The sequence below is a fragment of the Gopherus evgoodei genome, chromosome 1 (genome assembly GCF_007399415.2).
Source record: "Gopherus evgoodei ecotype Sinaloan lineage chromosome 1, rGopEvg1_v1.p, whole genome shotgun sequence".
Lineage (NCBI taxonomy): Eukaryota > Metazoa > Chordata > Testudines > Testudinidae > Gopherus > Gopherus evgoodei.
In genome coordinates this window covers 57,399,505-57,417,486 of record NC_044322.1, presented here as the reverse complement: position 1 = coordinate 57,417,486, position 17,982 = coordinate 57,399,505, and the positions used below count along the sequence as shown (strand labels likewise).

Genomic DNA, 17,982 nt, shown 5'->3' with positions numbered 1-17,982 from the left:
AAACGGCACTCCCCATGCAGCTGTTCCTGAGAGTTTAAGTATAGCCACTTTGACAGTGAGTGGTTAGGCACTAATTCTGTGTGCTGTGTTGCTACATTACATGCCCTGGTGGGTGATGGTCACCCCAGAGCAGAGGGCCAGCTGCACTAGGTTGATGCACCACATAAGCCCTATTTTAAGGGTGTAAGTGGCATCTCGGCCTAGTTCTGCTCCTGTGCCCAGGACTGTATTTCATTCTGCTGTGTTTATTCAGCAGGAATGCTGAGAAGGTCCTGTGTGGGATGGGCAGGGTGGGGTTCATATATTCTGGTTTGGCTTAGCAGTGCAAGCCGTTTCGGCCCATAGTGCTTTGTGACCTGTTTTCCATTCTGAATGGTGATGTCAGGCCCTAGTTCAGGAGTGGCCAACCTGTGGCGCCGGAGCCATATGCAGGTCTTCAGAAGTTTAATGTGCGGCTCCTTGTATAGGCACCGACTCCAGGGCTGGAACTACAGCTGCCAACTTTCCAATGTGTGTGTGCGGGGGGGGGGGGTGCTCATGGCTTAGGCCCTGCTCCCACTCCACCCCTTCCCGCCCCCTCTCCTGAGCCTTCCATGCCCTTGCTCCTCCCCCAGAGCCTCCTGCATGCCACAAAACAGCTATCAGGAGATGCAGGAAGGGATGGGAGGAGCTGACTGGTAGGGCTGCCAGAGGCACTGGGAGACGGGGTGGGGAACTGATGGGGGGCTGCTGACATATTACTGTGGCTCTTTGGCAATGTACATTGGTAAATGCTGGCTCCTTCTCCGGCTCAGGTTGGCCACCCCTGCCCTAGCCATTTCTTCTCATAGTGGAATCAAAGAGAAAACCCTTTCAGGGTCCCCCAAACAGGCCCTGATGCTGTCTAGAACATGCTGTTTGACACACTTTTGTTACAGTGAGAGTCCAAAGGTTCATTGGATTTCACTCTATGGCTAGAAGAGCTGTACTCAAACTGTGGGCCGTGACCCCGCTTTAATGGGGTCGCCAGGGCCGGCATTAGGCTTGCTGCCTAGGGTCAAAGCCAAAGCCCAAAGCCTTCAGCCTTGGTTACAGGGTGCACACCTGGGGCTGAAGCCCTTGGAGCAAACACTGTATCCTGACAGCTTGGACGAGGAGAAATGAATGTGAATTGAGGCTGTGCCGCTGGGTTCTCCTTGCTTTAATGTAACTCACCTCACTTGCTCAATGCTGATGCTGTGGCTCAAACTCTGCCATCATTTCCACTGGCAATGCCTACCCCCTTGCAACTATAAGGTTGCCTCTGTGTAAATGACAACAGTTGATGGCCTCATATTTTCATTACTTTTTTACCTATATGTTAAAAGGCTCTGTTCCCGAGCTAGTGAAATCATTGACCTGAGTAGTTGTAGAATCAAGTCATGCAAGTTAGCACCTACATCTTTGTATCTCTCTCTGATCATTTCTTCTTCATTGCCAAACAAATCAGAATGTATTTGTACCTTATACATGTGCAGCATTTCAATTAAAACTTAATACATGTTCTCTGTATTTTTGTGTGTATATGAGAGAGCTGACTTGCTGGATAAAGACAGCTGAAATGAAATAGAAAATCAGCACAAATTCATGAGATACAATGCTGGCAGAGAGAGAATCAGGGAGATTGCTCCGAGAGCTGATAAATGGCCCCCCAATAAGGAGTTTGGATAGTTTTTATAATTTAGCCTATATGCCAGTCTGAATTTGTCTAGTTTAAATATAAAGAAATTGGTTCTTACCTCACTGCTACACAAAACTGACCAGAACAGCAGTGGCCGGTGAATGGCTCAGCAGCCATGTTACACTGTGTGTCAAGTATTAAAAGAAATGCAAAAACAATAATACATCCCAGCTAAGCTGCTCTGGAGCACAAATTGAAGACATGTTTGAACTGGTCTATGTTAAAATTAGATGGCACAAAAGTGAGTTAGTTTTATTTTGAAACCAAGGGTTTTTTAAAAATATGTACCGTAATAGTAGTAGTTCTTCGAGTGATTGCTCATATGCATTCCAGTTAGGTGTGTACGCGCCGCGTGCATGTTCGTCGGACGTTCGTCGGAGAAACTTTCCTTCCTTCCTCCCTAGACGCGGCCGACTCAGCGACCAGAACTTTGGCCTTGGGCATCACCATGAGGCGTATCTCCTGGCTCCAGGTCTCTAACCTGCCTCCTGAGCTGCAGTACACCATCCAGGACCTACCCTTTGATGGCAAGGGTTTGTTCTTGGAGAAGACTGATCCCAGGCTGCAGAGCCTGAAGGATAATAGTTCATCGTGCGCTCGTTGGGAATGCATACCCCCGTAACCCAGGGTAGACCCCTCAGACCCCAAACACACTGCCCGTACTTTATGCCTTGGCAGAGGCAGGACCTCAGTGGAAGGCGCGGGCGGGGTGGCCGCAGACGCCAGTCCAGTCCCCAGGGGGCCCAAAACCACGGGCCCTCTAAAGCACCACCGGGCCCTAAGTCCAACTTTTGAAGGTGCGCCTGGGGACGGCGTACCAGCCTCAGGACAGGATCCTTCCCCTCTTTTCTCCAACCGTCTCTCCTACTTCCTCCCGGCATGGTCCCAATTGACTTTGGATCTTTGGGTTCTACGCACAGTGAAGCAAGGATACCACCTCCAATTTGCTTCATCCCCGCCCTCCTGCCCCCCATCCCGGTCCCTCTTCAGGGACCCCTCTCACGAGCAAGTCCTACAAGAGGTCCAGTCTCTCCTCGCTGCGGGAGCTATAGAGGAGGTACCTTTAGACGAGAGGGGGAAGGGGTTTTACTCCCGCTATTTTCTGATTCCCAAGTCCAAGGGAGGCATCAGACCTATCCTAGACCTGCGCGGACTCAACAAATGGATGCTCAAGTTGAAGTTCTGCATGGTGTCCCTGGGAACGATTATCCCATCCCTGGATCCTGGAGACTGGTATGCCGCCCTCGACATGAAGGATGCGTACTTCCACATTGCCATCTTTCCACCGCACAGGAAGTACCTTTGCTTTATGGCCAACCACCAGCACTTCCAATTCACAGTCCTCCCCTTTGGCCTCTCCATGGCCCCGAGGGTGTTCACGAAGTGCATGGCCGTCGTCGCCACCCACCTCCGCCGGCAACAGATACATGTGTTCCCATATCTGGATGACTGGCTCATCAAGGGGACCTCTCAAATTCAGGTCCGGCAGTATGTCGGCATAATCACGGACCTATTCTCCCGGTTGTGCCTACTCCTCAACACCAAGAAATCCACTCTGGTCCCCAAACAAAGGCTGGACTTCATAGGGGCAACGCTGGACTCCACTCAAGCCAGGGCCTGCTTGTCTCAGCCCTGCTTCAAAGCGATCGTATCGATCATATGAGGTTTACAGGCCTCCCCAATCACCTCAGCTCGCACCTGCCTCGGCCTCCTGGGGCATATGGCCGCATGTACTTATGTGACTAAGTATGCCAGACTCCGCATGCGACCCTTTCAAACGTGGCTCCATTTGGTCTTCCGCCCGGGCAGGGACCCTATAGACGTCCTGGTGACAGTTCCCCCCAGCCCCCTCTGCTCCCTCGATTGGTGGCTAACTCCATCCCTGGTATGTGCAGGGATGCCGTTCCATCCACAGCCGCCGTCGATGACCTTAATGACGGATGAGTCATCCCTCGGTTGGGGGGCCCATCTAGGTCACCTGCGTACCCAGGGCCTCTGGTCATCCCAGGAGCTGACACTCCACATAAACGTCCGGGAGTTGAGAGCAGTCTGCCTTGTGTGCCAGGCATTCCAGCAACATCTTCACTGCCATTGTGTTTCTGTATTCACGGACAACACAACGGCCATGTACTACATCAACAAACGGGGGGGACCCGCTTGTCTCCCCTGTGTCAAGAGGCCATTCGACTCTGGGACTTCTATATAGCCCACTTGATAGACCTAGTGGCATCCTTCCTGCCGGGGGTCCAGAAAGCTCTGGCGGATCGGCTCAGCCAGTCCTTCCTATGTCACAAATGGTCAATAAGACCTGACGTCATCCATTCGATCTTCCAGAGGTGGGGATTTCCCCTCATAGATCTGTTCGCCTCCCGCTTGAACAGGAAGTGCCAGGAGTTCTGCTCCTTTCAGGGTCTCTCTCCGGGGTCGATCACAGACGCATTCCTCCTGTCTTGGAGGCACCACCTGCTGTATGCCTTCCCTCCGTTGCCTCTGGTGCACAAGGTCTTATTAAAGCTCCGCAGGGACAAAGCGCATCTGATCCTGATTGCGCCTGTGTGGCCCAGACAGCACTGGTACACCACCCTGCTAGATCTGTCCATGGACACCCCAGTTTCCCTCCCCCTCCTCCCAGACCTGATCACACAAGACCACGGCAGGCTTCGTCACCCAGACCTGCGAGCCCTCCACCTCACGGCGTGGCTTCTGCATGGCTAAACACAGCAGAGTTGTGCTGTTCCGCTCCGGTTCAGCATATTCTCCTCAGCAGCAAGAAGCCTTCCACCCGCTCCACGTATTTGGCGAAGTGGAAACGCTTCTCTTGCTGGTGTGCAGCTCAAGGCGTTACTCCTTCGGAGGCCTCGATTCCCATGGTCCTAGACTACCTCTGGTACCTTAAGCAACAGGGCCTGGCGACATCCTCTCTGAAGGTGCACTTAGCGGCTATATCCACTTTCTGGCCAGGCGAGGGTGGTCACTCCGTGTTCTCCCACCCCTTGGTCTCTCGGTTCATTAAGGGCCTAGAGCTCCTCTATCCCCCCGTACGTCGCCCTGCCCCTACCTGGGATCTCAATTTGGTCCTAACCAGGCTCATGCTCCCGCCATTTGAGCCGCTAGCGACTTGCTCGCTCCTGTACCTATCGTGGAATACAGTGTTCCTGGTGGTCATTACATTGGCCAGGCGGGTCTCTGAGCTGAGAGCACTCACGGTGGACCCGCCTTACACTGTTTTTCATAAAGACAAGTTACAACTGTGACCTCATCCGGCATTTCTCCCTAAGGTTGTGTCTGCCTTCCATACCAACCAGGACATCTTCCTCCCGGTCTTCTTTCTGAAGCCCCACTCTTCTCGGCGAGAGCAGCAGCTACACTCCTTAGATGTACGCAGGGCACTCGCTTTCTATATTGAGCGGACGAAGCCGTTCCGGAAGTCTCCCCAACTGTTCGTGGCGGTCGCGGAACGGATAAAAGGTCTGCCAGTCTTCTCCCAGAGGATCTCCTCCTGGGTGACTGCATACATCTGCACATGCTATGACCTAGCTCATGTCCCTTTGGGCCACCTTACAGCGCACTCTACCAGAGCTCAAGCGTCATCAGCCGCCTTCCTGGCGCGCGTGCCTATCCAGGAGATATGCCGTGCAGCGACCTGGTCCACACCTTCACCTCGCACTACGCACTGGTCCAGCAATCTAGAGATGATGCAGCCTTTGTCGCAGCGTTTCTGCATACTGCCACATCTCACTCAGACCCCTCCGCCTAGGTAAGGCTTGGGAATCACCTGACTGGAATGGATATGAGCAATCACTCGAAGAAGAAAAGACAGTTACTCACCTTTGTAACTGTTGTTCTTTGAGATGTGTTGCTCATATCCATTCCAACCCCACCCTCCTTCCCCACTGTCGGAGTAGCCGGCAAGAAGGAACTGAAGGGTGGCCAGGTCGGCTGGGGTATATATCCGGCGCCATAGCAGTGCCACTCCAGGGGGCGCCCAGCCACCCGCCGAGTGTTGCTAGGGTAAAAGTTTCTCCGACAAACGTGCACGCGGTGCGTGCACACCTAACTGGAATGGATATGAGCAACACAACTCGAAGAACAACAGTTACAAAGGTGAGTAACCGTCTTTTTATTCTATATAGCCCTTAATTTCTCTAAAGTGAAGCACCAGTATCCCCTCTCACAACAGTACAGCTATAAATCAAGGAGCAGGTCCTTGACTAGTGTAAATCAGCTACACCATTTACACCAACTCAAGATCTTGACCCTAATGTTCCTCCCAAAAAACTTGTACCAATCCCAAAAGAAACCTGGAGTGATTATGTGTTAACTTAAAGAACTGAAGAAAGGCAGAGGCAGATCAACTAAGTGCACTGTTAGTTGTGATTATGGAAGGAGAAGCACATGGTTAAGTAATCTGAAATGCTAAGATTACTCAGCAACAGTGCATTTCCATAATCTCATTCTCATGGTGAAAATAGGATTGTGACTATGATGCTTGCTTCCCTCTGGGACTTGCTATTTGCTGCTGCACTATAATATTTCTCTTTCGGATCCATGATTACTGCTGTGGCCCAATTGCCATCGGAATATGAACAAGTGTAGGTGGTGTGATCTGACTCCAGCTGGTGAAAACATTAAAAATGAGGGAACATGGTCTATAATCACAACTGTAGGCTGAGAGAAGGAATGAAATAAGGGAAACAAATGGCTGGAATACTTCTGAAAACAAGAGGAGCCACCATTGTGTTCTTAAAATGAATGCACAGGCATTTCCAGACCAGAGAGACAAAGGAGTAATGGAAAGACAGCAGGAGAGAGAGGTGGAAAACAGAGGTTCAAGTCTAAGGGGTCAGTGGTATTTTACTGCTGCTAGGAATTGCTGTGTTAGAGTGTTGTAAAAATCATACTGCTTCATGATGGATGAAAGAGCAATGTGTCTGGAGACAAATACTGGGAGTGTAGTGGCCTTTATGGACGTGTTATTACAAAAGCTATTTGCAATGATTTGTAATATCCAGTAAGACATTTAATGTATCCAATAATTAGTTTCAACACAGAGAGGACTTGTAAAATTTAAATCAGCACACACTTGCTTCCCAGTGTAAGAGATTAAAATGAAAAACTGATATTTATGTGCTGCATTGCTGCCTTTCATTCCCTGGCTTTTTGAGGTAAACTTTCTGGGGGCGGGGAATTGGAAATCAGGATGTTATGACTTAAAAAGCAGGGATTCCTGTTTCAAATTATCTATCTATAGATATTAGGGTTTAGTCTATGGAAGAAATTGGTCACCTGAGTAATTCTTTATGGCCTGGAGCATTCACTGGATATGAGAAACAAACCAAATGCAAGGTTGCCATGAAGCCAAATGATACCGGCCCTTGTAACTGCCATTCTGATGCACAGACTAATGTACAGAGTCTTGGCAAAACAGACTGGGAGGTAACCGCCAGGAATGTTGGCATAACTGGGTTTAAGCCAACTGATAGCAAGGGGGTTGCAATAGACTGAGATGTGTAACTGAGATAATCAAACTCTGCTGAATGCTCAGAATTACTGGCAACTGGCCCAAAGACTTTGGTCTACAATTAACGTATATAAAATGGAGCAGACAGCAGCTACTGCCCTCTTTAAAGAAGAAGTGTGGCACTCTCACTACAAATACCAGCATGTCTTGGGCTGAATGCCCTGACCTCAGCTCACAATGGAGTACCATACCTCTGGATTAAGTCTGAGGGTAGTGGGTTGCCTTTGGTTCACTGTCGCTATCTCTTAAGTGGAGTATGCTGATCGGTTTTGGCTCAGAGTTACCTTGTGCTCCCCTGTTTGTTTGTTGTATGAATTGTTGGCTCCTGTCGTATGCACACATTGCAAGCTCCTCAGGACAGGGGCCACCTTTTGTCCTGTGTTGTACAGCACCTAGCACAGGGCCCTAGTCTGTGACTGGGGCTCATAGGTGCTGCTGCAATAATCAATCAAGGCTGGACTGGTCAAAAGAGCACCCATAGGTTTTAGAAAGTAAATACACTCATCCTCCATATTCTTAGCTATTGTATGCACCAGGAGCAGGCCAAAGGACAGCAGGGCTTCTGTCACTCTGCGACCCCCTCTTCACCTCCAGAGCTGGGCGCCCAAGTCCCAGTGGCACATCGCTTCTCCTCTATGACCAGCTAGGAAGTGGCTCAGCTCTTTCCCTAGGCCCACGTCCAGACTACCCAGCCGTATCAGTGGGTTAAAATAGATTGCTCGGGGATCGATATATCGCGTCTAGTCTAGACGCGATATATCGATCCCCGAGCGCGCTTACGTCGATTCCGGAACTCCATCAACCTGAACGGAGTTCCGGAATCGACACGGAGAGCCGCGGACATCGATCCCGCACCGTCTGGACGGGTGAGTAATTCGATCTTAGATATTCGACTTCAGCTACGTTATTCACGTAGCTGAAGTTGCGTATCTAAGATCGATTTTCCTCCCCTAGTCTGGACGAGGCCTAGGAGAGTTGGCACTACTGCAGCTGGTGGAAGTGTGCCAAATCTCCAGCCACTCCTGCCTGCTTAGCTATCCTCACCGCTGAGACTTCTCTACCCCAAAAGCCAAGGTGGTGTCCCCAGTCACTGATCATTAGACCCGGGCTTCCTGGCTGCAATCATTAGTACTAGCTGGAAGACTGTCTAACAGTACTTGTGCTCACCAGATGATCCCATTCCTATGGTAGCATGCGGCATAGCCGCGATTTGTGAAGAATGCTCGAATCCCTGAGTATGTGTGATCCTCTAGGATGACGTATATAAACTGTACTTCCTTGACATACACGATCAGGATGGCAATGTTACCTGATGGATAACTGGGAGATAGTTAAGGAAAACCCTCCCCCCCAAAACAAACCCACACTCTCCCACAGCTCCTGCAATAAGGCAGATTTCGGTGGAATACCACCCCCGGTAGACGCAAAGGCTCAGTTTCTTGGGTGGTTTTAATCAGTGTAGCAACACTGCAGTTACTGAAGCTAAGCTGCTTTACACCAGCTGCAGATTTGGCTCACAATGTTGAGACATAGTTTATCTGTTAGTACAGGAGGAAACTCCTAGCCAGAAAAATCCTCAGACCATTCTGAAATTTGGCCCACTATTTAAAGGGATATGTCTTTGCAGGATACAAAACCTGACCTGTCCCATCTGGAAAAAGAAGAAAGAATTTCTGTCCATCAGGATAATATCTTCTTACAGGGTCACGCGCATGACAATTCTGTAGAAATACAATGATTTGTTGAAGTGAAAAAGTGTGGGGCGAGGGGAGGAGTTCCAGGCCTAAGACCCATCAGGAATGTTTTGCGATTGTGTATGCAGCACATGCACCCCAACTAAAAATCCGTAACAACGTGACAGAGAGGCTTAGATTCCAAATACGATATTCATGAACAATTTCGCCTCCGATATTTGCTCATCTCCAACTGGGACCAAAGGATTTGGCCCAATAATATAAATCTATAGATGCTGTATCTCCCATTTTACCGTTGAAGTTTGTTTTGTTTGTTTTTAATTAAAAGTCTGCTGACTGACACAGGAGACAACACCCTCCACAGTTTATATTTTACATGTCTTATGTACAAAACTCAGTTCTTTAATTTATATTGGTAGCCTTTCCCCAATAATATTTTGCCAAGAGGCTTTCTTTCCATCAGACACATAAGTTAATTTACCCTGCCATGTACTGACAGATGATTGCAGAGCAAATATAAACATGCCTTTACTGAGGGATTGGCTCCAAGCACAGCATGAGGTTGAGCTCCATGCTTCCTTGTAGGAATGAACAGCAGAGCCACTTGCTTCTCCTAGAAGAATGCTGAATAGTTTGCTTTGGGAGGGAAAGGGGGGCAGCGGGAGCAACTTTACAGTCCAGCATTTTAGCATTATTAAAGCAACAGCTAATTCAGAAATGCAGAAAGAGGCCTTCCCCGCCATCTCTTTCTCCAGGAGATTAGAGGTCCACCTCAGTAGCTTCTAGGCTTATGCATTTCTCCTGTGTGAAGTGACTGATTCTGGCCATAACAAGCGCCCTAATTTATAACCCGAGGATGTATATTTTGGCTCTTCAAACTAGCTAAAAATGATCTTCTGGTTGTGAGCGGATGGGCAGGGAGAAATAAATGTTGCTCTCGCTTCCATGTTTCAAAGACTTTTTATGAAGCGCAAAAGCAGGCGGTTCTTGATAGGAGGCTTTGTCATGCACATAGCTCACAGGGGAAAGTAGTGTAATGGATTTCTAGATCTACAATAAAAAAATCCCACCGCTTGTGATGTAAATCAAGGTAATTTTCATGTAAATGTGTGGGCACTGTAACATTTTCTGCTTTGGAAAGCAGGATGGATTTCAACATAACAGCCCAGCCCTTGTTCACAATGCAGGTTTGGTGCCGAACGCCTTCTACTCCCATTGTGTTCCACCCAGGAGAGCCTCAGGCCTGTGGAGTAGTAACATACTCTTTGCGCATACACAAAGAAGTGGCAATACCCAATGTGCCTCAGGTGGCACGTGACCAAGATTCATCACCGAATTTGGTTCGCTGGTTGGATCATTAGCTTCCCCAGCTCTGGCCGGGTACTAACGGGGAGTGTGGCATACTAGAGACAATAGGATTGAAACTCCTTGTGGAATAAGGGGCTACTCAACAGGAGCAAGGCCCTAGATTATTGGCTGTAGTTCAGTGACATGGATCTGAAGAAACCCTTTCAGGGAGTGAATGAAAGAGCAGAGGTGTGGAGTCAGGAGGGTAAAGCCAACATATCATATTGCTACTCTCCTGTATATAACCTGGTTTCCAGTCCAATATAAATCATTGGTCTTTGCTAATACCTACGTCTACACAGTATACATCTGTTATAAAAGCAGTTGAACACTTCCAGCAAAACATATCCCAGTCTAGAGGCATATCCTGGTGTAAATGTACTGGCTTCCTGCATAACCTTCAGCTGTGCTGGCTTATGAAGCACCACACTCAATTCAGCTTCAAATTCACCCCTGTCCAGAGTCTGTGACTCGCTGTAGACCAGGAGCAAAAGAACCAACAAATAGTGGAGTATATCAGCCCTCCAACCCTCTCTTGGTGGCTTGATGCTCACAAGAATTTGAGTGCGTGGTAAAGACCATGACACCCTCAGAGAGTAGTGATGGAAAGAGAGATGCAGTAGCTAGACGAGGCAGATACTCAAGGGCTTGGGAGACCCTAGGGAAAGGCAAGAGATTGCATGGCTAAGGTGGAGGAGGAGGAGACCCAAGGACTAGGGGGAAAAGGACCCTAGATATGATAATGTCAGAAAAGAGGTGGCTGAGATAGATGGGGTTCCACCAGAGGGGAAGATCACTGAGGTGAGCAAATCTGCCAATAAGCACAGGACCCCCCCCCAAGGTAGAGGAGGAACTTTATCACAATTGATAACTATGCTGTTATCTTGCTGTTTATATTACTGACACCAGCAATGTGAAACAGTGGGGAAACACTCTACAAGAAACCAGAGAGATGCTGAAGGATGGATCCTGCATATCTCTGGCTCCCTCCTCTGCTGTTTCGCCGTGATGGTTTTGTATTAGGTCCATGTCACATATTTGGCCCCTGCCAGATGAAGAGCTCTGTTACCTGTCTCTTTTGGTAAAATGGATGGGCCTCTTACCATGGATGGACAAAATAAAAAGTCCTTTGTAACTCTGAAAAATTAGCTACTTTGCATGTAAAATTGTTTCCCCCCACCACCTATTTTAAGAATTCAGAAGAGAAATTAAGAGTATGAGAGCACTGGTCTCAAACAAGCATGCTGCCTAAGAACAGCTACTGTGCCTGCTTTTATCCACCTCCCACCCTTCCCTGCCAGTGCTTCTCAGTACTAACATGCAACATCCATACTATTCCCTGTCTGGCTCTCTAGTGAGAGACACCACTACCGGAGTCAAATTGTGAATAGCCACTTGGGTAGAACTGGAGACAAGACTCAGACACTAGTTCCATGCTCACTGATGAGCAATGCTGGGATTTGAAGTTGGCTCTCTAAAGCTTTCGAGCTGGACAGAGCTCTTCTTCAGGTCTAGGTGAAGTCGAGCTCTGCATAGACCTGAAGAGGAGCTCTGTGTAGCTTGAAAGCTTGTCTCTCTCACCAACAGAAATTGGCCAATAGAAGATATTACCTCACCCACCTTGTCTCAGGGGCAAGTCACATAATTTTGCTGTAACTCAGTTGCCCTTATGTAAAATGGGGATAATAATAATTCCTTTTTCTCAGTTGTTGTCTGTCTATTTTGACTGTAAGGTCTTTCGGAGCAGGGACTCTCTCTTAATGGGTTTGTACAGTATCTTGCACAATGGAGGCCTGAGTTCTGTTGGGACCACTAAGGGCTAGTACAGCACAAATAAATTAATAATAATAAACCATGTCTCTGGGCAGTTCATAGAACAGACTGCATCCTCCTGAATCTCTCTTTTGGGGTTGTACTTTCCACAGGGAGGAGGGCTCTGTATGCTAGTTACAGGATCCACAGATACTTGCAGTGTACTCACCTTGCCGGCCCTGCTCTGGGACAAGCCCCTGAGTAGACATGTAAAGTGGAGTACACAGTGGTGAGAGGGCTGGAGAGTTGTGCCAACTCCCAGAGAGGGGTGTTCTCTTTAAAGCAGAGGCTCAGCATATTCTTCCCACCGTTCGAGTGAAGGGTTTTGTGTCACCATCCCACTTTTCTAAGTCCCATTGAGATTTACTGTCACAGATGTTGCTGCCTTTATAACAGCGCTGTCAAGAGAGGTTGCTGAATAGATCAAATCTCGTGAACATTCAGACAACTTACCTATGTGGAGAGATAGGTACTATCATCAAAAGACAATAGAGCCATCAGGTTATCATCACACACCTTTTCGTGCTCTGCTCTGACCTCTGTGTCCAGGTCTTCAAGAGTCTGAGGCAGCGCTGGACCAACAACTGGGACCTCTTCTTGGGGTTGCGAGAATTTAAATGAAATTTTGGTCACTGAAACAATTTTAAGATGAAGGTGTTCAGGGAATTCAGTGCAGCTCTGCCTCTCAAAGCTCAGAGTTAGCCTAATCTCATCGATATCATGGAGCATTTGTTTAAGGGTAACTCAACTGCAAGGAAACTTTAGTCTAAACATCACGGAAAACCTGATAATGTGGTCTATAGGTTTGTCTACACCGCATCTGGGAGTAAGCCTCCCAGACCAGGGCCGCAGATTTGTGCTAGTGGAGCTTGTGCTAGTGCGCTAAAAATAGCTGTGTAGACCTGGCTTCCAAGCATGGGGGGAGGGCGGGCACTGAGAGACTGAGCTCCAGCCTGAGCTGCAGTGTCCATACAGCAATGTTTAGCACGCCAGGGTGAGTCCTACTAACACAAATCTGTCTATGAACGCACTCCCAGATGCAGTGTAGAAATACCCCATGAGCCTGTGGGAGAGTTTCCCAAGGGAAGTGAGGAAAGCCTCATTGCTTAGGGTAGTTAAACTAAATGGGCAATATGCTATCAAATGTCATGTAGGGAACAATCCTGCACTGACCAGAAGATGGATTACATGTGACCTAATAGATCTCTTCCATCCCTGTCCGATATGATTCTATATCAAACACAATGACTAAAACAGTACCAAGGTAACTGTACTTACAGGTACCAAACTTGATATGCCGCTCATATAGTTCCCTATATTTATCAAAACTTCCCTCTTTCAACCTAAGGACAACAAACAATATATTTTAAAATCACACATTTGTTTTTGGCTAAAGACAACCTAAACCATTTCAGAAAAACATGTGACATTAGGTCATGATGTTCTACCTGCATATTTACATATATAAATAATTACTCCACCTGAACAACCCAAGTCATGTCAACTTTGCTGTCTGCCCAGCAGGGCCTTCTCTAAGAGGCAACACTGAGTTGGGGTCCAGCAGGGCTATGGGACCCCTCTGCCCCCTCCAGAAGCCACTGTCTCTGGGTCCAAAAGAAGAGGTTTTATTGCTTGTCCATGTACATGACCACATACAAAACTGAGGGGAACATGGAATTCTACATGCAAAGCTCCATCAGTTACACTCTAGTGTATTCGTCAAGAAATGTAGTAGAGAGGGAGTCCTGACTCCTGCAAAGGGTTCTGGATAATGGGAGAGGGTAAAGGAGTCACCTGAGGTTTTTCTCCCAGATGGTAGGAGAACCTGACCATGCCCAGTTATTTACACTGGATGGCTCCAGCACAGACCCTAGTGCCTTACTCTTTGCAAGTATAAGGGAACTGTTGCCTCCTTACTAACATTCAGTGGAGGTGTTTTGGTTGGCTAGCTCACAGCACTAGAAGATTGGGGAGAGGCCAATGCTCCAGGTCAGCCTCAGCCTCTGAGCCTGATGGACAGGGCGGGCAGGCTAATCAGGGAGTCAGGAGGCCGGGGGATGGGGTGGATCCTATCCTGTGTGTGAAATGGAATTACCTGGGTCAGACAGAGTGGGGCCGACCTAAGGAGAAAGCAGGGGCCCAAGCTGAGCTGGGAAGCAGAGCCGTGCTGGATCCAAGGGGGCCAGAGACACAGCCCAGGCAGAGCAGATCCTTTGCTGGGAGCAGAGCTGCAGCCACAGAGCCAGGTGTGGTGAGCAACTGGGGCCAGCCAAGAGGGGACCTTGGGCAAAGGGCCCAGTGCAAAAAGACACCCCCAGCCAAGGATCCTTGCAGGCCAGGCTGGGAGGGAGATCTTAACCTTACGGGGGGATGACGCTGAGAAGAAGGGTCCCACCACCCAAAGACCGGAGGTGTGTGGCCGCCACCACTGCAAGTGTCCAACCCACAGCATCTCTGCAGCACAGCCAGGGCCTGAGAAGGAGACCTGGGACCTACCAGGAACAGACTGTGAAGTGCCCTGATGTCTAGAGACACTGTTTGTAATGTTCCCTGCCAAAGAGCGGGGTTATGTGTTTTCCTTTAACCTTTCCCATTTTTCCTTATTCTTTTTTTTTAAATTAATTGTTAATTAAACAACTTGTATTTGCTTTACATTGTACGAAATGATCAGTGGGTTAGGGAGGTGCCTAGTGCAGAGAGAGTACCCTGGAGTGGGGACACCCTAGCCCATGTCCTAGGTGACCACAGCAGGGTTGGCGGTTGAGCCCCCCAGGAATCCTAGGCCCACCCTTGTTGGTGTTAAAAGGGTTCTGCCAGACAGGAGAGTGGAAGGGGAGTCCTCTGGGTAAAGGAAATGGGAGCGAGGACTCAGATTCTTTCACTAACCCATTTCACCAGGGTAGTGCAGAAGCCAGGAAAGTTCCCCGCAATAGGGAACTTACGCAAGGAGGTCCTGCCTTTTGATGGGGGATCAGAACGAAAGTTAAATGACCCAATGCACTCGGGAGTACCCTCTTTCTAGAGTCTCTCACAGGGTTGGGGGGGTGAGAAGTCCACAATGCAGCCAACAATACAGCACCTGCAGAGTGGGTTTTGAGAAATCTCTCTGGCTAGGCTGCTGAGTCGGGCTTACTCTGTCTGGCTTACCCTGATTGTTCACTGCACCCTGTAGGGTCGGGGTGAAGATATCCTAGATGGGGGTTCTCTTTGTGGCTTCAGGACTCCCCAGAGCAGTCTCCTGCATAGGGGACTCCTGTTCCTCCCCACCCTGAGCTGACTGCAGTTATCTCCTTTTTAAATGCCTTCTCCTCTATCATACATGATTGACAAGGCCGGAGGGGCAGGGCTAGCCCTGTCGCTAGGGCCTCTCTGGCACCTTCCTCATCAGCATGGGGTCTATGCACCCCCTCACAGAGACACCTACTGTTGCTCAAGTTTCTTTCTGGTTTCACTCTCCAGCACTGCTTGCGAAAGGTGAGGATGAGGAGCAATGTCAATCTCGTCATCAGATGAGGTGCTTTCCATCAGTTCCTTGATCACACACTCAAACACCTCCTTGTATGTCCTGCAGCACAAAAACTACAAAATACGCCAGACGTGGGAACACAGTGGGACCAGCCTACAGGGAACTGGCAGAAAGTGTAACCTTTTCCACACATGGCTTCACATTCCTCCCAACAGGCAAGCAGTCTGAGATCAGGCAAGATCATCGCATGAGTGATGCAGGATTTTCCCACTTCATATGGCTTTATTAATGCCAGCAAGCCAGGTTCTCTGGTCCATTGACTCACCACTGCTCCATTTCTAAGAACCCAACACTTCTGTACCACAAGCTACAGCTCTTCCTCTTGACTGAAGCCAGACTGTCTCCCTCCAACTTTGCTTCTCTGACCATCCATTCCTTCAGTGATCTCTTCCTATTCCCCCCTCAACACCCATTCCCCAAAGGTGATCCTCTTTTCTCCCCCTTGCCTTCTTAATCCAATTTCCTATCTGCTCCAAACTGCCTGTCATCCAGCTCCTTTCAACCCTCTCCATACTGCCCCCTTAGCCCTGCTTCTGCCTTCCTCCCCAACTCTGATGTCTAATTGTTGCCCTGCTTCCCAAATAACAATGATCACTACAGCATATGACAGGAGCTTTCTTCATTTGTCTCCCTCACCTTTCCATAATGTATCAGCCTACATTTATGGATACTCAGGCTCAGATTAAAAAGGTGACTTGCTTATGGTCACATCTCAAGTCTATAGTAGAAATAGGAGCAAATCACAAGAGTCCTGAATCTCAGATCTTGCACCCTGGTCACTGGACCTAACTATTCCCATTTTTTGTTGTGGATTTTCCCTCCATTGGTATAATTCACAATGATTTTTGGGTGACCCTGTCTTGTGTCCAATTGCTGATGGCAGCAGGAATTCTTGGGGATGCTGGGATGCCAAATTTTCTTCCTTCCATGGTACTGCTTGAGCAAAATATAATCCTGAATATGTTACAAAAGACTTAGCAGTTCCCTCACCTCCGGAGTCCTGGTCTAATCACCTATGTTTGGTACTAGTTATCAGAAACTGCGAGGGTGTGGTAACCTATTGGCTTTGCTGCTGGAAAATTACCAGGACAAGATAGCTTAATTGTGTAAGTAGCACAGCTACTCACAGTTTCCAGTGGCTCTGTGTCCAGGTCTTCTGCTGTTGGGATGGGCCTTGCAACAGCCATACAAAACTCACAGTTTTCATGTACTTCAGTGAAGTGATTTTCCTCAGAGCACAAAGGAAAATGGTGAAGAACATTAGCTTTTTAAAAAAAAATTAATTGTACTTAAAGCCTAGCTGCTCACATGAGAAAATCACATTTATCTAAAAAGAGTCAAGTTTGCACCACTCCATAACTACCACTATCAGTAAGGTGATGTCATGAGGCTATCCAGGAAGTTCTAGGTTATGTGTAACAATCTGTATTCCCAAGTGAATTGCTGATCTTTACTCCTTCATCAGAGCTGGATGAAAAGTGTTAATTGTGTTTCATGGGAAATTTTGAAAAAAAATAGTTTTTTTTTCTAAAAAAGTTTCTTTTTTTTTTTAAGGTTTTCATGAAAAAAATGAAAAACAGATTAAAAGAAAAAAAAGAAAAGAAAATTCCTGAAGTTTTGAAGGCAATTTCTACAAAGAACAGATTCGTAGATTCCAAGACCAGAAGTGACCAGTGTGATCCTCTAGTCTGATCTCCTGGATGACACAGACCAGAAAACTTCCCCAACACAATTCCTAGAGCAGATTTTTTTAGAAAAAACATCCAGTCTTGATTTAAAAATTGTCAGTGATGGAGAATCCACCATAACACTAGGTAAATTGTTCTAATGGTTCATTACCTTCATTGTTAAAAATTTACACCCTCTTTCCTGTCTGAATTTGTCTAGCTTCATATTCCAGCCATTGGATCACATTATACCTTTCTTCTTCGAGTGATTGCTCATATCCATTCCAGTTAGGTGTGTGCGCCGCGCGTGCACATTCGTCGGAAAACTTTTACCCTAGCAACTCAGTGGGCCGGCAGGTCGCCCCCTAGAGTGGCGCCACCATGGCGCTTGATATATACTCCTGCCGGCCCACCCGCTCCTCAGTTCCTTCTTACCGCCCGTGTCGGTCGTTGGAACAGTGGAGCGCGGCTTAGCTGACCTCCACTTCCCTAGCTACTCGTATTTCTCGTATATAGTTATGCAGTTATAACCCTTTTATATATATATATTGTATAGTTATACGTGTTTTCTTTGCTAACATGGTTAGTTTAGTTAGCGGGGTTCAGGAAGTAGCCCCTTCCATGAACCCGGTGCCGGAGCCCATGCATGGCTCACCGGGTTTTAAAATGGGCCCGGCCTGCCAGAAGCCGCGGCCGAAGGGAGATCTACACGACTC

General features: G+C 48.1%; 1 protein-coding gene across 1 annotated transcript in view; it reads right to left on the bottom strand.

Moving 5' to 3' along the window:
- ERICH6B (glutamate rich 6B) overlaps positions 1-17,982 on the bottom strand; it is a 66,119-nt gene that overhangs the window by 3,770 nt on the left and 44,367 nt on the right. The window contains exons 7-12 of the mRNA XM_030544853.1: positions 16,727-16,828; positions 15,498-15,652; positions 13,352-13,416; positions 12,590-12,705; positions 8,853-8,941; positions 8,388-8,540 (exon numbers count right to left, since the gene is read on the bottom strand). Of these exons, the coding sequence (XP_030400713.1) occupies positions 8,388-8,540; positions 8,853-8,941; positions 12,590-12,705; positions 13,352-13,416; positions 15,498-15,652; positions 16,727-16,828 (680 nt within the window). The remainder of the gene's footprint in view (positions 1-8,387; positions 8,541-8,852; positions 8,942-12,589; positions 12,706-13,351; positions 13,417-15,497; positions 15,653-16,726; positions 16,829-17,982) is intronic.